The sequence below is a fragment of the Pavona decussata genome, unplaced genomic scaffold (assembly GCF_977016875.1).
Source record: "Pavona decussata unplaced genomic scaffold, jaPavDecu1.1 SCAFFOLD_214, whole genome shotgun sequence".
Lineage (NCBI taxonomy): Eukaryota > Metazoa > Cnidaria > Anthozoa > Scleractinia > Agariciidae > Pavona > Pavona decussata.
The window spans coordinates 129419-156856 of record NW_028145619.1 but is presented as its reverse complement, the minus strand read 5'-3'; the positions used below and the strand labels follow the sequence as shown (position 1 = coordinate 156856).

Sequence of the window (27438 nt, the reverse complement as noted above, 5' to 3'; positions counted from 1 at the left end):
GAAATTAATGTTTTATGATTGTCACTTTGCAGAGGTGTCTTTATTTTAGCTGCTTCCCACAAGCAACCTATATCCCCCCGCCCTGAGCTATCAGATATGTCCACTTGTAGTATCTCAGTGGACGAAACGTTTTTTGTCTGGTAAAACGCCGTGTGTAAAATTCAGCAGCATGAATTGTGGACTTCTAGTTTGATTTCAACGCGGCTTGTTTACGTTATTCCGATTCATGAGAAAAAAAATTGTAATGATCTGTTTTAAAGACGTTTCTATTGTCCTCGCGCCCACTTTGATCGCAATTGAAACTGATACTAATCTATCTGACCCTGCTAATGAGAAAATAAAAGGTATTTAGGCCAACTTTAAATGAAACGACCTTTTAAAAGAGCTCTTGGTCCACTTTCCGAAGACGATAAAAGGCGTCTGTAGTTTGAAATGCAATTTCCCCACGATATCTGTTTTAGACAAAACTTGAGAACGTTTCTAAACATTGCCCACTGATCTCGGAAAATAATGGCATGATAAATTATCAAATGTATTAAAGTGAAATCAAAACCATCCGTTTACGTAGTTCACAAAACAATGAGAATTGTAGTACACAACAAAAAAAAAAAAATGCCTATGCCACGATCCAAATTTTCCAGTTTTATGTTCCAAAGAAACGTGACTGTTTTATTTGTTTTATGTATTTATTTAATGAAGATAAAGATTTTTTTCACCGTGTATGTTTCAAAAAAGCCCTCCCCCACCTTTTTCCCTTGATTTGTGTCTGTGATAAAATAATGATTGTTCACTTAGAGGAGCGAATCTGGTGTCTTTCAGTTAAATCTTCGGTAACATCTGCTCATTAATTCTTAGGTGAGGATCCAAGTTGAGCATGTTAAACTATGTTGTCATTTTGCACGAAAAATCAAAACCCCTTAAAGAAAGCCGTACGTAACATAAGTTGGTTACCATTGGCAAGGTTTTCCCGTCAATCAAGATTAATTAACTGAATTGAGAGTGATAGCTGCTCTCTGATTGGCCCACATGTCGCCCGCCCCATTGCTTTGAAAGCGAACCACTCGCACAGACGTGAATCAAAGGTGGATGATGGATTATAAAACCAAACAAAAACCCTTTGATTCACAACGGAGTGAGTTAAACTGAACAGACAATCTGTTCGCCACGACGTCAGGTTACTACCAACTACATCAAAAAGCAAGCATTTATAGACGGAAAATAAACTGTGGTTTCGGAATATCTCCAGTCATTTGACAAGTAACGAGCCAACATGGACCGGAGGCGAAAAATTTCCAATCACAAGCCCCTCAGGTAAGTTCAATGTAAACAATCACTTTGTTGTTGTCACAATAAAAAAATTACAGCAAGGCAACGAATTTGACAATATCTCAGCTTGGTTTGAATGCGTTTTTGCTTGATCAGGCTGTTCAAATCTCAGAAAGTTTTCTGACACGATTTCATTTTTTGAGTAGTTTTGGTTAAATTATACGAAGACGTTTGCTTAGAATCCTGTTGACAATCCAGTGTTCTAAATTGTGCATGCGTTTTCTGCCAAATTGTTTACAACAGAAAAGTACATTTCGTGCGAACTTGCCCCGTATCAAGAAATAGAAAGATTTCGGAAGCTTTGAAACTGATGCCGACACTTGAGGTCAATTATATGCAGACACACGCGTTCTGTTTTTGTGGGGTAAGAACACACATTGGTACGTTGTACGTGCCATCAACGCCTTTACGATTTTGTAAGCCGATAATTGCAGTAAAAACTCTTTCAAGATTGCTGTTGGCTTACTTTGCGGCAAAGGCTTTTGAAACGTTTATTATAAACTGCGTGTTCTGTTGGTATCGTAAGCATAAACATTTATTTCAAGGTCTCTTGATTGCCTCGCCTTGACATTGTGATAATCAGTGCATATCGTCTGGGTTCCTCGAATTCTCGCATTATTAAATGCTTATTAAATAACTTGAAAATAACAATCATGTGCAAATAACTGCCTCTATTTGCCTGTTTGTTAAGAGTTATACAACTAATGATGAATTCTAACGATAATTTATCGTGTTTCGAGGGATAATTTAATTACAAAATAGTTGAAATGTCACTCACAGACGTGATGTCATGAGCTATTGAACTTTTCTTTTCAGTTACCCGTTGCAGAACTAAATAAATCGTTTACTGTCAGTCGTGTTTACACGGTAGAATAAGCTATGGGTAAGGTAATAAAGGAATACTTCATGCTTTATGAACTAGAGACGAACGTCTCGAGCGACAATTGAAAGAAATTGCGAGAAACTGGGGAGTCATTAGTGAATGGGCCATTTTGGAACTGAAGTAAGTAGACATGAATTTAGCTCTAGTTGGCGCCAAAAATAAGCTTTTACTCACTAAAAGTTTCCATAACCGGCCGTGCAAAATGCTAAATACACAAACAGAAGAAAAGGTTTTATTCATGTAAACAGGATCGCATTGTGCTTGTAAATTCGAAAGGACAATTCAATTCAATTAACAATTTATGGTAAGAGGGCTTGCTCGGGTTTTAATAATCTTTGCCCCGCAAAAATTAGCATATGAAAAGAAAAATGGGTTCCGTCGCTATCCAGGGTTTCATTAATGACGCATTTATTCTAAAGTAGCATACGAGACAAATATTGGTAAGACTGAAGACGACAAACGTGGACGGAAACTTTCTCCAGGCTTTGTCAAACATCTTCGTCGCACCAAACGTAAGTGTACGAGCGAAACAGCATTAACTCTGAAATGAGCCTGTTGTCTTTTGCGGATTAAAGGCGAAAAGGTTTCTTAAATAATGGGAATATTCTCTAGAGGTCTTGTTTATCAAAGTGGATTTATTCGTTTCAAGTAACACTGTGGTAATTTTGAGCCACCAAGTATGAATCGCTCGCTAAAATGTTTTATTTTAAGTCAATTGTGGGATACTGAAATGTAGTGAAACATTGCGGTTTGATTAATCCAAATTTGTTTTCGAATAACGTAATAGCCTTTCCGATCGCAAGGAAAATGAAAGCTATGACATTTAATTATGTTCCTACTTTCAACGCTGTTAGGAAATTACTTTTTCCAAATCATTTTTACCAGAATGTCATGTATCTCGCTCCAACACACCACTCAAAATAGTTAATACTTGAGATAAACTGTAGAGTCTCATTACCTCCTACGCTATAATAACTTATGAATATTGGGTTGATTTATTTTTGTTGATATCATTCACTGAGACGCGAAACAAACACACTCGTTTATGTAAACAAATACTAGGCTTTTTGAAGCTCAATAATTGACAAATAAACAATCGGGAAATAGTCTTTAGGTCGAACAGGGGTTTGTTCGGAGTCCATCTGTGTTTGTCGTTACCACAATGCCGCGGCTAGTTTAGTTAATTGTTTGCTCATAGCTTGAGAAATAAGCTTGTATTGTTTCGATAATGTTCCTTAATTTAGACTCTTTTTTCTAAATTCTTGGGGGTCGAGCGTAGGCACAAAAGATTTCTCAAACCTGAAATTAGATGCCTATAGCCTGCTGTTTCGGCCGAGCCCAGCAGTTTCTCGGCATCAAACTATTTGCAAAAAGCTCAAAATGTTGCTTCGCGCCTAAGAAAAAGAAAACCAAGAAGAACAATAAGATACACGTACTCTCAGTGATTTGACGCGAGAGTTTAATTCTCGTCACCTTGGACGATCGGTGGAACTAAAATTTTACCACTTTTGTTCTCGGCTGACTTGAATCTCGTAGTAACTCGCGATTATAAGCATTTTTAAACGTTACACGTTATCAATTTTCTTAAACATTCTTAAACACCCATACTCAAAAATGTCAATGTACGTCGTGCTATTTAAACGTGGAAAGTCCGTCCGAGTTGAATTAATGCGCGAGTCTTGCTCAGAAGTTCGTTTCACGGATGAAATAGTGACTCAATAGTTCGATTTCCCTTGAACTACAAAACAGTCCGTATTTTTTGCGTCGGTAACGGCCGTACCAACGCGCGGTCTTTGAAGTTCGGAAGTCTGGAACGAGCGAGAAAATAGGAAGTGAGAATGCAGCGAGAATGGAAGGAGAAGCTAACAAGCGTGCGAGGCTCATGCGCGAGAATCCACACTTTCGGCAATGCGCATCTCTAAGCAACGACGACGGCAACGGCAACGCCACAAAACAATAGGTTTAATGAGCAAAAAATATCGATCTGCACGTGCGTTTTACATTTTGGTACATTTCTTTGCCGTCCTCTACAAAACAAGGTAACTCTTGAATAGTGCAGGGACCACTTGTACAAACAGCAGCAAAGTGAGGCCGGATCTTTGTGTAGATCAGGATCAGCAATGTTGAATAAAACGTAAAATTAAATGCAAGGCTGATCGGACAGCTAAAATAATTTTATTGCAATAAAATTATTTTAGCTGTCCGATCAGCCTTGCATTTAATTCTACAAAACATCAACGTAAAATGACCACATTTAAGGTTTTGTGGAGAACGTGAACGCACGATGGTGAATTTTTCATTTCTTTCTTAACTTGCACGCCACTCCTACCAATTTGGTTCCTGGATAGTTCGCCATTTTTGTAAAAGTTGAGCGAGTTGAAATAATCGCGAAGTAGCATAAATGAGATAAAGATATATTTTCGGGTGACGTTTTCGTTGCCGTTGCCGTTGCCGTCGTCGTTGCTTAAGCTCCCTATTTTCCCTCAGTTAAAAAAACGACGGTTGTACGGTCAAGATTTTCCCAGCTTTTGGTTTTCTTACATGACATGCTTTGTCAGGGATCCTTGCAATTGAATTTGGCCAGTAAATGGCTATACAGCCAACTGCCTTCATCGTCTACAGGCCAGGAAGGAGAATTGGACACTTTTTTTAACCAGGTGGTTACCTTCGCCAGTTTACAGCATCGCTTTGTTTTTGTTGATTTGTTTACTGATACATTTTGCTTCCTTTATTTGGTCTGGGCACACTTTAGTGCCTTTGAATTTCTTCTAAAAGGTAAGGCATAGCATTGATATGTTTTGCCAACAACTTATTAATACCGCCAGTACTACTTAAATTACATCGGCAAAAATTAAAATCATGGCCAAGTTAATTCCAGTTTGATGACTATTTAAATTTCTCCAAAGAATTTTGCCCTTAATTGTTGGCTTAGACTTTCCACTACTTTTAGCTTAAAAGAAGCTCTTTAAAACATTTTCAAAGGGAAAGAACCTCAGTTAACATTTAATCGTAGAAATTAAGATTTTAGAAAACCGAGCACAGAGAATGAACAATGTCGGTATTGTAAGAGATTGCCGGAAGCACACCAGCCTGATTCCGCAGATTCACACAAATTCAAAATTGTTTTGTCTGTAGAGCGAAAGACAACGCATCATGACTTACTTAGTAACGCCACAAACAAACGTATTCTAAAGAAAAAAAAACAAACGTCTTTTTGTATTCTACACTACCTTTTATATCGATATAGAATTCAAATGACGTCAAATTCCAAGTTCTTTGCACTTGGTATATGCTTTCTAAATGTTTGCGAAAGTGCACTTAGCACTTTGTCTTTGCATGAAGTTAACAAACTAATAGCTCTAGGATTAACAGTTTCTAGCGAACTTGCCAGAAAATAAGAGGTGACCCCGCGCTCAAAGCCGTGAAGTCGGTGATTCAAGCCTAAGGCAACAGACGAACCTAGGATGCGATGCAAAACTGGTTTAATGCGGTGTTTGATTTTCGTGTGCCACTTTATTGACTGTGTTTATGAATTTAAAATAGTTCGGTTATGGGTTCTTGCGACTTATTTAGCGCAATGTTTATTAGAGATTTTAATGAAGGATTAAGGCTGTCGATTGCCTTTTAATTAGTCCAATTGCGGCAGCCATTATTAAGGCCATTATGCGGGCTTAATCTCTAGCAGCGAAGCATTTGTTCCGATCATGATAATTGCAGACAGTCTTCAGTCGAACTTCGTAACCGCGTTGAAGTTTTCGTTATAGCTCATCGCGTGGGTGACAAAAGAGCGGAAGGCTATTTCGAGCACTAATAATAAGAAATCGATTGTTGTTACTATTCGATGTTGTTTGCCGACCTTCATCGGCCTTTTGCACAAACGAAGCAAACGTGTGCTCATTTTCAAACATGCCGTCAGCCTGTCACAAGTGCTAAGCGATTCTATTTTGGTCTTGAGTTTCTTTTGTGCGTTCGCAATCTTGTGTTGACACAGTTAATGCATGGTATAAGAACACTCTGCCCCTGGCATGACGTCAGCAATATTCATGCGCATCCCAAACAGCGCGCTTTAATTACAACGGGAAGCAACAAATTTAGGTCCAGAAAAATCAATTTGCCATGGAAGGCGCGACCTGAGGGCAGTCGAAGGGAATCGGGCACTGATGCCGAGACGTTTGGGAATCTGGTCAAGAAGGATTGCTTAAAACCGCATTCAAGGAGAGTTTAACATTCGAGGTATGCGCAGCTCGTGAGCAGGTTCTGTGTGCGGAACAGAAGGTTTTTTAGATGCAGGCTTGTGTTTACTCTCACATTACATTCCTTTGGAACCAAACTGAAGTTAGATTAAACCAGTTTACGACAACGCGCAGAGAGTTAAACAGAACGAGTCGTCAATTTTTTCAATTCTGAAGTTCAGACCAGGTCTTGAGGAATGTTTTACGGTTTGGACAAGTGTTAAACCGCCACAATTCCAAAACGTGCTTTTCTCTTTAGCAACCGACATAGGAAGTGCTTTTGTTTGCACACTTCAGTCCGACTAAGTTTATGCCGCAGTTATGTCGTGACTTCCAAAACAATTTGTTTCAGTTTTCTTCAGATCGTTTTCTGACACTTATAAACACGAAAGATTGGAATGGTATATTGAAACGTTGTGCGAAAACTATTTGAAAGTTGTCACCCAGCCAAACAACCATCTGAAGAATGAATCAAGACATGATCTCTTCCACGAAGGTTAGTCCTTGTACATCCGCTTGAAATTTCTCGACTGATGCTGAAAAAGTGCTTTCCCGCTCAATTCGAATGGAAAATTCATTGACTAAACATTTTAATCCAGTTATATTACCATTAGGAACCTTTCTTCCTACGATAAGTCGAAAAGAACGGATTAGAAGGACCATAAACGGCGAATTGAGCAGAAGACGGAAAATTGTACTACTGCTCTCCAATTGTGCATATGTATAAGGAACATCGGTGACATTTCGAAGAGACAAGTTTCATGAATAACCAATGCCAATGACTTTCATTTTCTTTCTCGTAGCTTAAACTGAGATCAGTGGAAATGAATTATTTAAGGTCTCCCGTAACTCAGGGTCATTTATTGATGTGTTTACAAAATTCCTCAATATTGTTTATTATTATGCGCCAAAGTGAGCTGTCAGTTGTTGAAGCATAGCATAACTGATAAAACACTCATCGATCATAACATCAAGCACAGCACTTGGGCGATTAAGACAGGCACTGATGTTAGTAGAGACTAATTTTGCAGATCGCTACTGTTAGGCCCAGTTCAGACGCCGAACTTTTCATGAGCCGAACTTAATTCAAATTAAGGTCGGCCCAAATCACGAAAATCCCGCCTTTTGATTAGGTTCGGCTCAGGAAAAGTTCGACGTCTGAATCAAAGGCGTTCCAAAGCCGAAATTCCCGGCTGAGCCGTTCCAAATTGAAACAGCCGTTCTCAACTGATTCAGACGCCGAACTTTTCATGTACTTAATTCGAGGTATTAGGTTCGGCTCATGAAAAGTTCGGCGTCTGAACCGGGCCTTACATTCGAAAATGATTTGAAGTTCGTCCAGACGCGAAGTAAGTTTTAATTTTCAGCTCTTCAGTGACTCTTTTTGTCGATCATTTTTTCCTTTGGATTCAAAAAAGTGAATTGAAAACTTCCGCCAATAATGATAGGATATTGGCCCTGTTCTTTTTTTTCCGTGTCATGCTGTGGACTTCAACTTCGTCTCGATTCATTAACTTTGACTCATTTGAAAGCCAAAACAACTTAAGAGATGTGTTCCGCTATCTTCATCTGACGTCCTTGAAAAAAATGAATATTACTTTGTAATTAACCGTTATCGAAGCAATTTTCTGCGCTATCTTCAATACATATGTGTTTTAAGTGATCTATGATGACATGTAAAATCTCGAGCACTCTGTTATGTAGCAAATCAATTCTGCGTACTGACAGAAGAGCAAAAGATTCAGCCAGTTTCAAACCTTGTTGCTTTCACCGACATGTTGGGAGGAAACGAAAATATATCTGTTATTTGAAAATCTCTAAATTAAAAAAAATGCATGCAATAATGAAATTAAGAATCACTCTGAAGTGTAGTAAAACCAACGTCGTTCCCAGACCTCTCCTCTTCACGTTCCAGGGATGTGATTAGAAGAGACCCTAGGAGCGAGGTTGTATTACAAGCTGATCGAAGCTGATCTGCTTCAAATAAAAGCCAGGTTCTTGAAAAGTTCCTCTCATCTTCGGCTCTATATAGACTATAAATTGTAAGCGCCACAAGACGGTTATAACTTGTTCATCTGTTGATGAAATGTTACCTTAAAAATGGAAGATTTTAAGTAGTTCACGCTATGATCATTTGTTGAAAGTGTTTTCCCACGTAGTTTTCAGACGTTCTCCGGGTTTACCTGATTAAAGAAAATAGGTTCTAAATTCTGGAAATTTTTAATCTGGAGCTGATAAATATTGTTTTCAAAGAGCTTTCAACATCTTTAATCTGTTTTCAGTGAAAACACACACTAGCTTTATTAACCCGGCCAAAAGCGTAATCATTTAAAATTCTAGGCTCGATTACCAGCGACCGTTCGGGAAATCAGCCCGCGCTTAACCCCCTCCCCTTCCCCACTCCTGAAGGAGCGCCCGAGTGAATGCGAAAATCGAGCCTACTTCAGTGTCAAGCTTAAGGCTTTTTATGTCCCCTGGCGAGGCTTCCCGGAGATTCAACCCGGAAATCAGGTTTACTCTTTCACCGCTTACTGAAAACAAAACAACACCCTGCTTCCCTTTCTCATACCTTCATAATATGACAAACAGAGCTCGTAAGAACATTCCCTTCGTTACTGGTACAGCACGACTATTCAGCACTTCAACCCGTCCCCCCCTCCCCCATCTCCCTTGGGTCTGGTCACGAGGATGGAGCTTTAGAAACATTCAGTAAATACACTGTTACACAAGCTATCCGTATCACGTGACCAAATGAACACAAAAGTATATACAGACCTAATCTGGGTGCCAGAGGCTTTTTATGCGCGGTCTCCGGTAAGTGTTCCCGGCGCGCGCGAGAAAAAACCTCTGGTACCCAGGGTAAAACGGACCTCGATTTTCATGTGAAGAAAAACTCTCAGCTTGGCAGTTCTTGCCATTCTAGCATTAAACCGCATTGAACTCAGTTTCCGCCAATTATTAACGATAGCCAACGCCTTGCCGACTTGTTGTTACTCAAAAGTGGTGAAACGGTTGCAAAGTTTTTCACCAAAATATAGTACTTTTGAAGCTGTGATTATTTTCTTTTTGTAGCAGAAAAGTAAGTTTAGTCTTCGTGAATCTAAACCCATATGGTTCTCAAATATATTATTAAATAACTAAAAAAATAACTGATCAATGAAAGGGTATAATTTCCCATTGGTCGTGTTTTTTAAGTCTGAATACAATAAAATCTGCAATTCCACAGCGACAAACCAATGAGTGGTGCCGGATCACTTGTAGACCTGGATCAGCAAATTATCTCAAATACAAAATATTAACGGCAGACTGATCCCAAGGGCGGAGGTGACGAGCTTGATAGAACAAACAACAAAAGCTAGAATAACTGAAATATATTTGTTTTTTAAAAAAACAAATTTTGGGCAAAAATTTGTTTTTTTAAAAAAAATATATATATTTCAGTTATTCTAGCTTTTGTTGTTTGTTCTATCAAGCTCGTCACCTCCGCCCTTGGGATCAGTCTGCCGTTAATATTTTGTATTTTTTAAGTCTGCCCACAATCTGTTTTTGTTTTTTGTGTTGAACCAAGTTTTTCCTGTTTTGACGTCGCTTATTTTAGCGAGAGATACGATGTTATTACAAATCGTGTTTCGAATTAGAATCAACGCTCCGAATCTTTATATAAATACCTTCACGGAGTAACTATATAAATAAATCCCTCCATGCATGGTTTGCGTTTAACCTTTACGATTTGTGAGTCATGTGAACGGTAAGCGGTACCGGTGATTAAGCCGTTGTTTACAGTATTTGGCGGAAACGAATAATGCTCAAGTTTATATTTGCACGTCAAAATGTTCGGAATTCTGATAATCAATGGGAATCATATTGCTAACTAAAATCAATCAGGTCTGACCATTTTAATTCATTTTGTATGGAGTCAGTTTGTTTCGTCTTTTATCCCCGGCTTTTATCCCTTCTCGTCATGGCCAACAGAAACTGGCTATAAGGATGTTTTTTCTTCCACCTTTGATCTTCCTGTTATGAAATCCTTAATTTAGAGTTCTCGTGCGTCAAAAGATGCTGGATATAATTTGTTCGCTCCTTTAACCCATTTGAAGTGGTGAGTGATGGTATGCAATAAAAATTAAACATGCAAAATAACTCCAGACAAAACAGCCAAACTGTCTTGAGAAACAAATAACTGATATAAAAAAAGAGCAAGGCTGATTTCACGGTTAGGGAAATATATTTTTCCAATAATTCGAAAGGCACGGCCTTCTTCTTCGGGGTATTTTTGAGACTACCCCTATTGCAAAAAGACGTTAGAATTTAAAACAGTTGCAAAAACATAAGCTAAAGTTATATAAACAAAAACGTTACAAAAACACGATTCTGCTGTCGCAGTTGACTCCCCATCACAAAACTCTTTTCTAATTCATAATCGTTCTACTTTTTTTTTTTAAAACAGCCAGTACTCCATGGAGAGAAAAAGAAAAAACAGGACAGGTAAATCTGCTCCTTGAGATAATAAACCCAGGGGGGGGGGGGGGGACTCTCAAAAGGGAGGGGTGGGAATGCTCATCGGAAATTTCAAATTAAACCCCTAAATTAAGGAGACCAATCTGGGCGTGGCCTAAGCTTTTTTGACCCCTAGAGGAGACCATTTTAAAACACAGATAAATATCTATTTTTATATTTCTTCGCGTGCAACACTAAATGAGACCTTCACGGCTAAATATAATGGCCAGAACACCCTAAGTGAGACCAAAATCAGAAAATTTACACCCCTAAGGGAGACGACGAGCATCCCCGTCCCTTTCACGTGAGAGTCTCCTCCCGGGTAATAAAATTAGCTATCATGATTATCAGAGCTGACGCGTCACGCACATGAGGCATGAGACAAGGGGGCTCTACAACCTCAGATCAGAGGCGTGAGTGTTAGTCCAAACTGTATTTGAGCGTTCCTGAGAGGAAGCCCTCCTGGGTGGGAGAAGGGGGAGGGGGGATGTACGACCCCTCCCTCTGAGAGCTTGTTTGTAGTATTGGCTACCATATTCAATGGGCCGTAGATTGTCACGAACGTGATCTCAGTGATTTTAGTCTCGATTAACTAAGTAGTTTTCGTGCTAAATTAACGCGCTTAATTTTAGACTACCTGGGCTTTAAGAGAGTTTAAAAGGTTTGAAAAACGTCAATAACAGATGTATTCCTATGCGGATTGCGCGCTCAAGCTGCGCATCTCACCCAAGAGATTTCCTTCGCCCCCCCTCACCCTGGCCCCAACTCCCTCACAAGTTTGCATGTCAGTTTAGTTCCGTGCTTCCGGTGTTGTTTCAGGTCAATGCGGTGAGTTATCAGATACGCATGTCAGTTGGCACATGTGATAATTCTCTCATAACTTAAGTCTGTATCTAAGCTGTTTTATCATAGGCAGCATAGTAAAATATGGCGATGAAATTTCCCATAGTGACCCCACTTAGTTCGTGTAGCATGCGATATTGCTCTTCCCCGAGGCAGGAATATTTTGTTATGTTCCGAAACACGAACTTCACCGAGGCATCTTTTTGTATCTCATGCGCAGTTGCCGATCTGAACGCCATCAATATTGTCGCGGCGAAGGCGATTGAAAAACCGGACGTCCAAGAAGAAGAGGAAGAGGAAGAAGAAGAAGAAGAATTTGTCAAGTACGGTGCCGTGGATGCGTTCTACGATCTGGACAAAGAAATTGGCAAGTAAGTGTGGGATTTCACTGTAATCTCACCCGTGATTAGGTCGGTAATTCAATTTTCCTTTCGACGTTCATTCCTTAATAAGATCATGCACAAATGTAAGTCTTGTTAATTCAAATCGAGCTGGGGTTTTGCAATGTAAGATATCGAGCAAGAGAAAGAGTGTTTTATCCGATTTCAACACACCGAGAAATGGATTGAAAAACGAGGGGCAGCCGAGTTCTTTTTAAGAATCTTCGTGATTATTTGAAATCGGATGAAACGAATGTTTGATAGAGCTTCTTAAGGCATTGAGATTTCTTGGAGAAATTTAAAGCAAACGTCCACCAAAAGGAGAGTAAGCTGAAAATATAGCTCGATCGAGCACTCTAAGAAAAACAACAACACCAAAACAGTTGAGGGAAAGTTTGAGTTCGAGAAAGAAAGATGTCTGATCCGTTTTATTTAGACAAAACAACTGTTTGTCATGGGCGAAAAAAAAATGCGTCCTTAAATTAAAGGTGCACCTCTCCGGGTTCGTCTCCATATCTCTCATGCATGTTTATATTTCCAGTCATGATTTAACAATGTGAGTTCAAGGTGCAGTTTTCAGAATTTCTCGTTTTGTTGTTCAGACTTCTTGCGGATGTTTCATCTTACGTTTCATGACCTTTTACAGTAGAAGCTCGTAATGGCATGCTTAATAACTTACCTTAATAAAAATGGAAAAAATTAACGCGTAGTTAAAGCCGTAACCCTTGCACCGAGTAATATAGATAATTGTTTTGTTGAAGCATTAAAAATTGGCATCAAATTATATTTACGCGCACATCACACCTTTTTGTAAGGCCTTTGAGCGATGTAATTTAATAAATTGGGTCAAATAAAAAAAATATGTATAAGTGAATACAGACGCTTAAAACTGTTAATCCCAGATTTGTAACTGAAAATATTCTAAGCATGGAAGACAAAACAAGGCTTAGATAATCTTTTCACCTAGATCCCCAAGTGTAAACTTAAAGTTTGTTTTCAAAAGTCTTTAGATGAACTCCAAAGTGTGACAAAGTGCTAAGTAGCACTTCCCTGTTGTGGGATAAAACAGTCAAAATAAACTATCCAGGGAGGGAGTCTATCAACACCGATCAGATAAAAACAGCGGCCGTGACCTCTTGATGGTCAGGGTAAAAGCTGGATTTTATCGTGAATACATTACATTTGTGTTGTAGGGGAACTGGTCATAACAAGTGTGTTCGAAGCCGGACCCACCTTGTCTGGGTGGGGGTGGGGAGGGGTATCAAAGACACCACCTATCTCGTGAACATTACCAACAAAATTTTATTGGCTTTAAAATTTGAGTTGAAACAGAAATATTCAGCAAGCAAGAGATTGAATCTCCTTGTCATTTTTCTGCTGGATAGAGGGGTGACTATGCAGTAAAGACACCATCTTTCGAGGTTTAGGGAGGAAGTTTGGTGGTTCCTGCATGCTTGACTTTTGTCCACTTCGCTTAAGTATACGTTTTAGTCAGGCATCTCGAAAAGAGAGAACTTAACTTACATTATTTAACGCAAAGGTGATAACGCTACATAGCTCGTCACGCGATTGCTGTGGAAAATAGATCTACGTAACGTCACACATTTATGTTTTTGATGACTTTCCTTATCTCCGCATTTTCACTCCGATTTCTTTCATCTCAAAACAGAATTTCCGTGACTTTCAAATTCAAAAAGGGATAATTTACTGCGTTTGAAGAGCCAGTTTCGTGAACATATACCTGCTAATGTTTGCATGCTCAAGTAATTTTAAGGTTACAAACAAACCATATGGCTCTGATTTTTTATGTTTGTGGTGGCCGCGATCATCCTAAGAATTCAGTGTTAACCTTACGTTAACAGATGCGTCGACTAAAAGGAATGTAATTAAAATTGCACCTATTCTCGTAAAGTCAAGAGGATGCTGACGCCGTTTGCTACAAAGTCAAAAAGTTCAGTGGTCACGTCGCGATGTGTTTTGTTGGGAGGGGAGTGGGGAGGGAGGGGATTTTTTTAAATGAACCATATCCTGATATAGGTATGTGCTTTCTAAAAGATCAAAGAATCATGTGCTGAAATAGTGGAAAGATTATGACCATTTCCAAGTGTAGATATTGACGTCTCGTTGCTCAGGAGGAAATACGGCTTAGTTCTTTTTCCGTTTGGGTTTGAAAAGTTTAATATTTCGTCTAAGATGTTGAAACCAATTAAGTACAGTTGCACGGGACACATTTACCGTGGTAAGAAATCACCTTGGTGAAAAACTGCCTTCTTTCCACTCGCAAACGCATTTTGCCAAAAGAGCGGGAAAAAGGTAGCGCAGGGCCTGATGGGAAGGACTCGAATCGCGAAGTGGCGGAAGTGCTCCATTCTTTCCTACAGCAGTCCCATAATACCATGCTCACTATGTTAGACTGAGTTCATATAACTGAAGTGGATGGAACAATCTTAAATGGGTCAGACGTTTGAATACCCTGCGGGGCCGAAGAGAATGTTCCTCGTCGGTCTGGCCGCGCCAGAAAACTTGGTGTCCACTGCTATCCCGTTTTTGCATCATCAGAGGAAAAGCTTATACGATCGGAAAGAACCCCAGCTAGCCAGGGCAACTTTTAAAAACCAAACAGAAAATTCCTACGTCAATTGACTGATTTTCAAAATAATTGGAACACATTTTTCTTTAATTGCCTTCACGCTTCTCTTCCTCTTTTTCCAGAGGTGCTTATGGCATTGTTAAAAAATGTTCACACAAAGAAAAAGGAAACACCTATGCTGCGAAAATTATCAAGACTTCGAGCCACAACATCAGGAAAACTGTGATGAGAGAGATCGAAGTGATGAGAGCTTTGGGACGACACCAGAAACTCGTTGAACTGTTGGACGCTTACCAGACGCCATTTGAAATCGTTATGGTCTTAGAATTGTAAGTGTGTATCCATTTACTTTCTTTTAAAGTGTTTAATACTCATAATGTAATTATAAGCGGCAAGAGTTTCATAAAATAATTATATTTGTGAAATTAAAACTACTTCCTGACTAAGCCGGAAAACACTTCATTAACCCTCGCATTTAACATCAAGTGTGAAAAAAAGTGACATTGTTGGTGCACCTAATTCATTCTTCCCGAATAACCTTCGATAAACTTAGAAAATCCTCGGAAATTTTTTTGAATCTTAAAGGAGTGTGTTCTTTAAACAGTGTTACAAAAAGTTGAGAAATGTTTGGAAAATAGTCAAAATGTTCATGCAACCCTCGGAAAATGTTTCAATCGGTATACCATACATACATACATACATACATACATACATACATACATACATACATACATACATACATACATACATACATACATACATACATACATACATACATACATACATACATACATACATACATACATACATACATACATACATACATAGCCTGTTATTTGAAAAGTCAGTCGTTAAAAATTGCCTGATGAGTGTGGTCCGATAACTTCGAACCATACGAAACAGTATTGTCGCAATAAACGATGAAAACACCTGAAGCCTGAACTTCTGTCAAGAATTATACATACATACATACATACATACATACATACATACATACATACATACATACATACATACATACATACATACATACATACATACATACATACATACATACATACATACATACATACATACATACATACATACATACATACATACATACATACATAGAATGAAGTTGGCCTGTACCGTGACGATGGTCTCGCAATTTGCAAAGCCACCCCGAAAGAAATTGAAAAGACCAAGCAAGAAGTCAACCAAGTGTTCAAATCGGAGGGCCTTAAGATGACAATTGAGGCAAATAAGAAGATCGTCAACTTTCTTGATGTGACCTTCAACATTACAGACGGCAGCTACAAGCCATACATGAAACCTAATAACAAGCTGTCGTACGTCCATCAACAGAGCAATCACCCCCCAGCAGTGCTGAAAAACATACCCCTCAATATTAACAAACGGTTAACTGCCATCTCATCCAGCAAAGAAATATTTGACGAATCCATTGCCCCTTACCAGAAAGCGCTCACAGAAAGTGGATATAACTATAAGCTAACATACAACCCACCGCAAGAACAGGCCCGGAAAAACAAAAGAAAAAGAACAAGAAACATCACATGGTACAATCCACCTTTCAATTCAAACATCAAAACTAACCTTGGAAGAAAATTCCTGCACATCGTCGACAGATGCTTTCCAAAACATCACCCACTCCACAAGATTTTCAACAGACACACAATTAAATTGAGCTACTCATGCATGCCAAACATGAAATCTATCATCTCATCGCACAACAAGCACGTTCTTTCAAATGTAAACTCACCAACGCCAGAACCTGACACCTGCAATTGCCGAAGAAAACCGGACTGTCCACTCGAAGGAAAATGCCTCCAAACAAACGTCATCTACCAAGCCACTGTAACCACTGAGACAACAACTGAAACTTATGTCGGACTGGCAACAAATTTTAAGGAAAGTTACAGAAACCACCAGACATCCTTTCGACGCCCGAACAGAAGAAACGAGACAGAACTGTCAAAACATGTTTGGACTTTGCAAGACAGCAATAAACCTTTCCATATTAAATGGAAGATTTTAAAGAAATGTAAACCGTACAGCAACGCTAACAAAAAATGTAATCTTTGTCTTTTTGAAAAATTCATAATCATCTGTCAAAAAGAGCTATGTAGCCTGAACAGCCGAAACGAGCTAGCGAGTTCGTGCCGCCACAGAAAGAGATATGTACTGCAGAACTTTAGAGTAACGCAACTAAGGCACGATGCATCTGTTACCTAGATACTCTACTGAATATAACGCATCTCTATAGTAACCACGTATATTTTACTACCAGCCTGTTATTTGAAAAGTCAGTCGTTAAAAATTGCCTGATGAGTGTGGTCCGATAACTTCGAACCATACGAAACAGTATTGTCGCAATAAACGATGAAAACACCTGAACCCTGAACTTCTGTCAAGAATTATACATTGCTCTTCAATCAAACGAATTGAGCGCTCTACGAAACACATTCTACCCAGAATACAAGTATTTACATACATACATACATACATACATACATACATACATACATACATACATACATACATACATACATACATACATACATACATACATACATACATACATACATACATACATACATACATACATACATACATACATACATACATACATACATACATACATACATACATAGAATGAAGTTGGCCTGTACCGTGACGATGGTCTCGCAATTTGCAAAGCCACCCCGAAAGAAATTGAAAAGACCAAGCAAGAAGTCAACCAAGTGTTCAAATCGGAGGGCCTTAAGATGACAATTGAGGCAAATAAGAAGATCGTCAACTTTCTTGATGTGACCTTCAACATTACAGACGGCAGCTACAAGCCATACATGAAACCTAATAACAAGCTGTCGTACGTCCATCAACAGAGCAATCACCCCCCAGCAGTGCTGAAAAACATACCCCTCAATATTAACAAACGGTTAACTGCCATCTCATCCAGCAAAGAAATATTTGACGAATCCATTGCCCCTTACCAGAAAGCGCTCACAGAAAGTGGATATAACTATAAGCTAACATACAACCCACCGCAAGAACAGGCCCGGAAAAACAAAAGAAAAAGAACAAGAAACATCACATGGTACAATCCACCTTTCAATTCAAACATCAAAACTAACCTTGGAAGAAAATTCCTGCACATCGTCGACAGATGCTTTCCAAAACATCACCCACTCCACAAGATTTTCAACAGACACACAATTAAATTGAGCTACTCATGCATGCCAAACATGAAATCTATCATCTCATCGCACAACAAGCACGTTCTTTCAAATGTAAACTCACCAACGCCAGAACCTGACACCTGCAATTGCCGAAGAAAACCGGACTGTCCACTCGAAGGAAAATGCCTCCAAACAAACGTCATCTACCAAGCCACTGTAACCACTGAGACAACAACTGAAACTTATGTCGGACTGGCAACAAATTTTAAGGAAAGTTACAGAAACCACCAGACATCCTTTCGACGCCCGAACAGAAGAAACGAGACAGAACTGTCAAAACATGTTTGGACTTTGCAAGACAGCAATAAACCTTTCCATATTAAATGGAAGATTTTAAAGAAATGTAAACCGTACAGCAACGCTAACAAAAAATGTAATCTTTGTCTTTTTGAAAAATTCATAATCATCTGTCAAAAAGAGCTATGTAGCCTGAACAGCCGAAACGAGCTAGCGAGTTCGTGCCGCCACAGAAAGAGATATGTACTGCAGAACTTTAGAGTAACGCAACTAAGGCACGATGCATCTGTTACCTAGATACTCTACTGAATATAACGCATCTCTATAGTAACCACGTATATTTTACTACCAGCCTGTTATTTGAAAAGTCAGTCGTTAAAAATTGCCTGATGAGTGTGGTCCGATAACTTCGAACCATACGAAACAGTATTGTCGCAATAAACGATGAAAACACCTGAACCCTGAACTTCTGTCAAGAATTATACATTGCTCTTCAATCAAACGAATTGAGCGCTCTACGAAACACATTCTACCCAGAATACAAGTATTTACATACATACATACATACATACATACATACATACATACATACATACATACATACATACATACATACATACATACATACATACATACATACATACATACATACATACATACATACATACATACATACATACATACATACATACATACATACTTTATTGTTACCTCCCCAATGGGGCTTTTCAGGAACAATTATTTAAATACTTAAGTTACTAATAACAACACAATTAAAATTAATCAAATTTAAAAAACAATTATAACATAATCTAAACTTACTAATCGAGAAAAATACTAAAAATAAATGAAGTTCAGGAAGTATTTACAAAATTGTCTAAAAGCTTATTCTTTAAGGTACGTTTAAAAACTTGAACAGAACGGCTTGATTTAAAAAGGGGGTCTAAATTGTTCCAAAGTCCAACAGTTCTGTAATAAAATGTTCTTTGACCTGAGGCTGTTTTAAAAAGAGGTACATTAAGCTTTTGGCCACTCCTAGTTGTACGCTTGGTAACTTGCTCGCGGGTAATAAATTGGGACGTCAGATATTCGGGGGCGTGTCCGGAAATGCATTTAAAAGCCATGGTAGCTTGGCGGTAGTATAGTTCGTCCTTAACGGGTAACCAAGACAAATTTTTCAAGTGGGGAGTTACATGATCGTACTTTCTCGCGCCACTAACGATTCGACAAGCGAAGTTCTGCACAGCCTGCAATTTCCGTATATTTTTCTCTGTGGTATTTGCCCAGACGTTCGAGCAGTAGTACAACTTACTGAAAACTAAGGCGTTTATCACGGTTAACAACGACGTTCTGTCAAGACAGTGTTTGACACGATTAATTTGCGCAAGGCGTGCGATACATTCCGATACTGTGGTCTTAATATGATCATCAAAAGTTAAGTTCGAATCCAAAATCACGCCGAGATCTTTGGCTGATTGTACAGGGAAGATGTCCTTTCCCAACAAAGACAAACGAAACTCATGGAGCTTCGAAGTCATCTGTCGGCTCCCGAAAACAATTAATTTCGTCTTGTCTGGATTTAGTAATAGCCGATTTCTGAAGCACCAGTTGCGCACCCCGAGGAGGTCTTCGTTCATCTCCTCAACAATCCGTTGGGTGTCTTGTGAATGAAAAGAAACAAACAATTTTGTATCGTCTACGTAGCATTCAGTAGAGCAATTCCGTGGAGCTTCTGGTAGATCATTAACGTATATACTAAATAATAAGGGGCCCAGGATGCTGCCCTGAGGTACTCCATATTCAATCGGTATTGGATTGGAAACAGTGGAGTGAATTCGTACAACTTGATATCTATTTGTGAGATAGCTGTTAAACCATTGTAGCACACTAGTTGAGGCGCCAACGTCTTGTAGTTTTCGTAACAGTATTTGGTGGTCGACACTATCAAACGCTTTGCTCATATCTAGGAGAACACAGGCAGTTAATTTCTTATGATCTATTCCTTTAAGAAATGCATCAGTCGTGCGAAGTAATGATGTTTCAGTAGAGTGCCATTTTTTGCTTCCGTTTTGTTTTGTCGTCAGCCTCTTCCTCGTTGTCAAATAGGTGACAAACTGATTATAAGCGACTCTCTCACAGACCTTTGACAACACAGGTAGTAGCGAAATTGGTCTATTATTGTTAGGAAGTTCGTGATTGCCTTGTTTGGGAATAGGTGTGATTTCGGCTGTTTTCCAGATCCCTGAGAATGTTGAAGATGAAAGAGAAGCATTGATGATTGATGTAACAAAAGGGAGTATAATCGGCAGGCAGTCTTTGATGACTCGAGTTGGCACTTTATCAATCCCAGGAGCCTTACAAGAAGGCATTGCATTTATAATGTCCTCGACTTGTTTACATTCAACAGAATGAAATGTAAATTGCTCAGATGTCGGAAAACTTCTAGGAGTAAAGATACTGTTATTCAAGTCGAAGTTGTTCTCTTCAGCCAAAGATTTCTATTCTAATTTAGATGTGGGTAATATTTTACCGAATTCGGAACGAGTACCACCTTGGCAAATTCGATATGGCAAGACATGACGATTTTCTCTCAGATTTAGGTAGTCGTGGAGGATTTATGTTTGCACTTGCTTACAGCGTTAATTAAGATCAGGCATCACATGGTTCATCTCTTTCTCTCCAGCACTATTAAGAATTATTTTGACTGGTCCTCTGGTCTTGCAGTTTGTGGTCGAAATATAGCTATGTTCAAACTTGCGACCTACAATCTAAATCCATATTGACGTGCCAGGAAGAGTGAAGAAAAATTTCAAAGGAAATTTGTTGCAATTTTTTGTAAGAAACTACGGTCGTAAGTTTCATAGTGTTGCAGACGTTTTAAACAAATAAGAAATGTCGCGTACAATGTAAGTCTACGTAATGTTTAAAACATGAGCAGCAGCCACAAGGCGCAGCTGAGTGGTTTTAGACCCGATAAAACACGTGCTGCGAGTTTTTCGAACGGCTTCAAAAACATTCCTGGAAAAGCGTGTGTCAAGAGAGTTCATAACAATGGTGCTTTTGTGAACGTTGGAAATAAGCATACGAGAAAAAACATTAAACACAGCATACTAGTTAGGAGGAGGTTTTCAGTTGGTTTTAAAACCACTGCACGTGATGTTTTATCGACCATTTGATAGGTCAATGGGTTTATGAATTATCAATGAGTTTTTGAATCAACTGTAACACTGGGTAGCTTATGTAACAAAACATCAGAAGATAATAAATTACGTGGTCCTAACCATTCTGCATGCGTCGATTCTTCGCTAAGATTACTTTTTGCGACCGCCATTTCAGTGGGAGGGTCCACTGGTTTGTCCGCCTCACTTTTGTATTGTATTGTACTCCAGCGTTAATTATGAAAAGACCTTCAACCCTGCCTATGGCTAGTGCTGGGAAAATTCATCCTCTTCATATTGTTATCATTATTTTGTTAGTGTTCCTGGAGGCGAACTGTTCGAGCGAATCGTTGCTGAGGAGTATCTGATGGAAGACGATGCGGTTGATTATGTCAGGCAAATCCTTGAAGCTTTACAATTCATGCATGAAAGGAATTTCGTTCATCTGGATCTCAAGGTAAGTGGTACCTTTTTTCCTCACATGCAGAATACATGGTATAATTTGATTTGTCGTACTTAGGTGAGGTTCAAGTTTACCTTTGTCACAAAAAAAAGTTTAACTTTGTCTCACGTAGAAAATAAAAGCTAAACACCTGTGAAGGTATAGAAAGCCCTCGTATTTCGTTCACGTAACCATCGGACATTTGCTCAGAAAATGTTGGAAAATCTTGAGAAAAATTGTTAACTGATCTTCTTAAAGAATGCTGGCTGTTTATCGAAATGAATATTCACAGAAAGTTGTTGTTTTGCTCCACGAACCTATTGATTATTTCTCTCCCAAAGTATTTGACCCTCTTCTTATACTAAGGCCCTCTTCAAAGTACATGAACAGTAACTGATAACCACCCCATACAGCCTCCTATTTATTTTTCTGTAATTTTAATACACTAATTGAAACTGAAAGAGAGTATTTAAAACGAGTCTCAGCTACTACTTTTTTATTCCAACATGACGGCTGACGACTCGAGTCGTAAAACATGCTTTCGTTAGGGAGTAATTTGTCACCAAACGTCCTCCCCCCTCTTATAAGGCGTCCTCTTTTTGAATTTCCCTGACCAGATGGCGTGGTTTTATAGAGGAAATGCGGTGGGCCCTCTTATGACATTTCAATGTTCATTCGATTTCTTTCTGCCTATTTGGTAGTCAAACCTCACTCTTAAAAGCGCCAAAACGTCTTGAAAATCTCATTTTGATTTTAACACCACGTATTCGTGTTAAACAGCTAAAATCTTTTAACATATCAACCCCTATTTTGTGTTTTCCTTTTTTTTTTTAGCCAGAGAACATTTTATGCGTGAGCATGGATTCCAACGATATCAAACTGGTGGACTTTGGACTTGCACGGAATCTGGATGCCGAGGACGAGTTAAAATCTTCTTTTGGCACACCCGATTTTGTAGGTAAGAATTGTAGTGGAAGCAAAGTTGTCAAAGATTTTTTTTTTGTAGACCTTGAAACACGAATGCACGAATTGCCCTTACTTTTAAATCATATCCTCGCCATTTTTGATTGAACAACCTTTCTTGTTAAGAATTTCAAAAACAATCTGACGTTAAATGGAAGAATAACGGTCATTTCACTTAAGACCAATTAGATGCGAAAATAAATCAGCTTGTTTGTTTGTTTTTTTTCTTTTAACTTAAACGCCTTGGGGAGAATAATTTATATTTTCTCACTCAGAGAAAAGAAAACCTCCTCTAAAAATAACATTCCAGAAATCAATATTTAGAATAGCTGAGTGAAAGTTTTGTAATATTGACAATATGGGACATTTAACTCATTTCCAATAAAAAAGCCGACCAGTAAAACCAGTTTCCATTAGGATTAATATTGAAAGTTTTAGGCGTTTTGATTGGATGACAGCCACATTTTAATCGGGGTATACAACGTTTTCGGTTGAAAGTACTCGACAAGACTAGATAAATCAATAAATGTTATTAATTTTTTAATACTATAGACGTTTTTCGTTCTTTTTAGCTCCTGAAGTTATACGAATGAAACCTGTATCAACGGCCAGTGATTTATGGTAAAGCTCAATGAAAAATTATCCTTAATTTATGAATTTTTATTACTTTATGCCTTTTCTCATTTGTTTGTTTTGTAATACTGTAGATAGTAAAGTTCAGTTAATTCATGCGTTTTTCCTCCTCTCTTTATTAGGAGCCTGGGAGTTGTCACATATGTCTTGTAAGTACAATTAAGGCGCAAAGTTTCAAAAACATTTCTCAAGCTCATCAATAGTTCACGAAGAGAAAACAAAGAAACTCAATACCGTGAAGGAGGTTTCGGAATGTGATTTTAACTATCACGAAATTTGGTGGACGTTTGCTTTGATTTTCTCCAAGAATTATTAGTCGTTTGAGAAACTGTATCAAACACCGTTTCATCCCAATTCCAAACACCTCAAAGGTGTCTCATGAAGTTCGGCTCACTTCGTTTTTTCAACCAACTTCTTGGTGTTTGGAAGTTATAGACGCACTCTTCCTCGTGTTTGATAAATTACATAAAAGTCAGGGATCAGTCGTTCGAGGACGGACGCCAGACGTATTGTCCCATCGTTTGGCATGTAAGGCCCGATACTCTTACAAGAGGTTTTAATTATTTAATCTCTCAACTGGTATCATGAGGATTTTAAGTACCCTTTCTCGTGCTCTAAGGAATCTAAGAAAAAGATACCAACCCCTACAGGTAATCCATCAGTCCATCCTGGCTATCATTCATGGCCAAAAACACATTCATAGTTTGAAAAAATGAGTAGAACAACTTTAAATGCTGAATTTACGAAACTGACCCATTACTTTGGGATTTTTCTTCGATTCGATGTGTCTTTTAGCTTTTTATAGTGGTATTACAAATTTAATTTTCCTGAATGATCTGCGAAGAAAGTAATACTATACAGGAAGTGGCGTTTCAGAGAGTCCGGCATTGAAACGTTGAGGGCTTCAAATCTAGTACTCTTAAATATTTCTAAAATCCTTGTGGGCAAAGTTTCCATTTTCCTTAATCTTTGTTGTCTTGTTTGCAGGTTGAGTGGTCTGATGCCATTCTCAGGTGATGATGATCATCAGACGCTGGTCAAAGTTGCCAAAGCCGAATGGGATTTTGATGACGAATGCTTCGATGATCTGTCTCATGATGCGATGGAATTTATTGAAGGACTTCTTGTCAAGGAAGCAAGGTACATTTGTTAGTAATTATAGAAAGTTGGGGCCAAATTTGTAGTCGATCATTTCATGGTTAGGCTGATAATCAATATTGCCCGCTGCAAAGGCGTCGAAAAAAACCTGGAAAATTGTTATCTTCGTCCGCTCTTCTTGGAAGGGACGATGGCGGGTCCATCGTTAAAGGATACCCCAACATTTTGACGAGTTTTTGTCTTTTCTTTTTTAAACAAGTTCTACTGGTTCTCGATAATGCCTCTAGACGAATAGTGAGGCAATGTGGGCGGTAAAGTTTCTTATTTAGTATCCAAAGGAGCAACACAATACAGTATTAACAGGCTCGAAGGCCCACATTTCAGATCAAGGGTCTGGTTGCGTATTGAGGATGGCCTGAAACGGTATTTGAAAAGTTTCAAGACTAGCACTTGTTTTCCTTTCTTTTTCAGCAAACGCTTTACAATTGAGGAGTGTTTTGAACACCCTTGGATAAAGGTGAGATCTTCACAGATTTGCTTTTAGCTAGATTCTTGGCCGAAATAAGATTACGTCTCCAAAACGATGCTAAGGAGTTTGTTATTTTGTTCAAGGATACCAAAGAAACAGCAACAAAGATCAATACGCAAAAACATAAGGCATTTATGGCGAAAAGAAGATGGAAGGTTGGTAGTGTATTATTGTATTATGTAAACAAATATTTCGGTGACAGAGATAACAATTTTTGAGAAAGGTTCCAACCTGAGAGAAGTATGGTAATCAGCGTGTTACAAACATGCGACAAAATTGTGAGTCCCCGAACGGTCCCACACACATGTGGGTCACCCAGGACATTGGTGGACAGAGCACCAGAATTAGTCAGTCAGCTTGTCTGCTAGTCAATCAAGGCAGTCGATCGGTCAGGAGTCAGTGAGTCAGCTTGTCAGTGAAGTTAATCCGGTCAGTCAGTTAATAAGCCAGTTATGATAAATTGGTCTGTGACTCCGACATTTAGTCCGTCCGTCAGTCACTTAATCAGTGAGTCATGATCAGTTAGTCAACATTCTTTTCAGATATCCAATCAACTAATCATGTTGCCATATCAGTCAGTCAGTCAGTCATTCAGTCAGTCAGTCAGCATCCATCCATCCATCCATCCATCCATCCATCTAGTCAGTCAGTCAGTCAGTCAGTCAGTCAGTCAGTCAGTCAGTCAGTCAGTCAGTCACTTAGTCAGCCTGCCAGCCAGCCAGCCATCCAACTAACCAACCAACCAACCAACCAACCAACCAACCAACCAACCAACCAACCAACCAACCAACCAATCGATCCATCCATCCACCTACCAATCCAACAGGTGGGTTCGGGGAAAATTAATCTGATAAAGTGAAGAGTATCAGTATAAAATACGTGTAACAGTTTTTACGCTTTTCCTTGATACCTCATATTTTGTTTTCAGAAATCTGTCAATGCCCTCTTGGCTGTTCGTCGTATGTCTTTATCTCCTCTGTTTGCTGCAAAACGAAGACGTTCAATGGACCCTTCAATTTTAAAATCAACTTCAGAAAGCGATGAAGAGCAGGCTGCGGATAGAAAGGTATCGGTGCCAATTGATCCCGCGGGACTAAGTATCCCGAACCGTCGACATGGTGAGGCCCACAGTTCTTGCTTTGATTTGGACATGAACACGATCAAAGCGTTGCAAGAGAAAGCTGATAAGGCAATGGGTAAGGTCTCATCGCAAACGGATGAGGGTGAAGGAGAAGAAGAAAGAATCTCTGGGGATGAAAATTCAGATAGTGACGGCTCGAATATTGATGATAAATGTTCCGAGGAACAGGATATTGACGATGTATCCACGAACGAGTGTAGCAATGCAGCGATTCAGGAGAGTTGTTCGCACCACAGAACCAGGGCAAACACAATTTGTGGAGCATTCACATATCGTGAAGAAGCTTCTCACCGCGAGAGGAAAACCTCTGAGATATTGATCAGCGTCGGAGACGCGTCTAAAAGTGACTTCAAACCTGTTTCGTTTACATTTAATACGGAAGAAGTGCAGAGAAATAACAGATTGGTTTCTGAATCCACATGTATCCACAATGCTTCGTTAAACCACACAGATTTGAAGGAGAGCCATGAAGAAACTGAAAGACAATCTGGTGAGGATTCTTGTGGTATCTCACTTAATCAAGGTCAGAAATTCGTTTTTAAGCCTCAAAAATTAACGTTACGACTGGATGAATCCATTCTTAGTGACGCTCAGAATAACTCGACCGAGGAAAACATTGACGAGCTTCCGAGAATTTGCGTGAATGACGAGCTTATCGTCACAAGTCCTCCTCCTTTTCCGGTTGGCTTTAACAACAATATCGAGAAAATTGACAAAAATGGACTGGGAACGACAACCTCGCTCCAGACCTCATCAAGTTTAAACATTGCGCATGCAAATAAAATAGCCGATGATGTCCAGTCCATCACGGTAAAACTGGAACGTTTAAATGGTGTACAATTCACCTCTGATCACGTGTCGTGTGGCGTCCGTCGCACGTCTACGGGATCAGCTCCGTGTTGACATTGCGCATGCGAGAAAGTGATAGTGGTGTCATTAATTTTAATAATTTATGAGTGAAAAAAGCCTGTCACGGCTAAAAAAAAAAAACACAGAGCACTGCAAGGTAAATAGCAGAGTCGAGTAATTATTTTCAATTGCACGATCAGACGAGTTGCTGGTTGAAAAAAAAAAAACTGTATAACTTCTGATAACAGAGCCATTTTCAAAATACCTTATTACGTGCAAGCTATTCCTTAATTAAGGCATAATATCAAAATGCAATTTCACCTTGCTTAGCTGCAAACATTTTTCAGAGAACTAGTTGGAACAATTTGTTCACAATAAAATTCGCCTTTAACTTG

The 27438-nt window shown here is 39.0% G+C and overlaps 3 protein-coding genes across 6 annotated transcripts; all 3 read left to right on the top strand.

Annotated features, from left to right (window-relative positions):
* Positions 1–1058: 1058 nt before the first annotated feature.
* Positions 1059–27438, top strand: LOC146460075 (uncharacterized). Of its 4 annotated transcripts, none has more exons than XM_085088379.1 (12): positions 1059–1311; positions 10889–10926; positions 12002–12152; positions 14874–15080; positions 21707–21845; positions 22665–22788; positions 23366–23414; positions 23549–23575; positions 24414–24566; positions 24996–25041; positions 25137–25208; positions 25982–27438. In XM_085088379.1, the coding sequence occupies exons 1-12, from the start codon at positions 1271–1273 to the stop codon at positions 27095–27097; spliced, it is 2163 nt and encodes a 720-aa protein (XP_084944505.1). In that variant the 5' UTR covers positions 1059–1270; the 3' UTR covers positions 27098–27438. The 4 variants fall into 4 exon arrangements, with proteins under 4 accessions (XP_084944505.1, XP_084944507.1, XP_084944506.1 ...); XM_085088381.1 differs by lacking the exon at positions 1059–1311 and adding an exon at positions 2610–2721; XM_085088380.1 differs by lacking the exon at positions 1059–1311 and adding an exon at positions 6264–6442.
* LOC146460077 (uncharacterized) lies at positions 15869–17260 on the top strand. The gene has a single exon (XM_085088412.1). It carries the CDS (start codon positions 15979–15981, stop codon positions 16984–16986), a length of 1008 nt encoding a protein of 335 aa, XP_084944538.1. The 5' UTR covers positions 15869–15978; the 3' UTR covers positions 16987–17260.
* LOC146460076 (uncharacterized) lies at positions 17410–18813 on the top strand. The gene has a single exon (XM_085088411.1). It carries the CDS (start codon positions 17520–17522, stop codon positions 18525–18527), a length of 1008 nt encoding a protein of 335 aa, XP_084944537.1. The 5' UTR covers positions 17410–17519; the 3' UTR covers positions 18528–18813.

Excerpts from the sequence above, each read along its gene's own strand:
- LOC146460076 (XM_085088411.1), top strand. The coding sequence starts at position 17,520 with ATGACAATTGAGGCAAATAAGAAGATCGTCAACTTTCTTGATGTGACC.
- LOC146460075 (XM_085088377.1), top strand. The coding sequence starts at position 11,866 with ATGGCGATGAAATTTCCCATAGTGACCCCACTTAGTTCGTGTAGCATG. Across the intron at positions 22,789-23,365 it reads TGGCACACCCGATTTTGTAG|CTCCTGAAGTTATACGAATG; the intron begins GTAAGAATTGTA and ends CGTTCTTTTTAG. Across the intron at positions 23,415-23,548 it reads TCAACGGCCAGTGATTTATG|GAGCCTGGGAGTTGTCACAT; the intron begins GTAAAGCTCAAT and ends TCTCTTTATTAG.
- LOC146460077 (XM_085088412.1), top strand. The coding sequence starts at position 15,979 with ATGACAATTGAGGCAAATAAGAAGATCGTCAACTTTCTTGATGTGACC.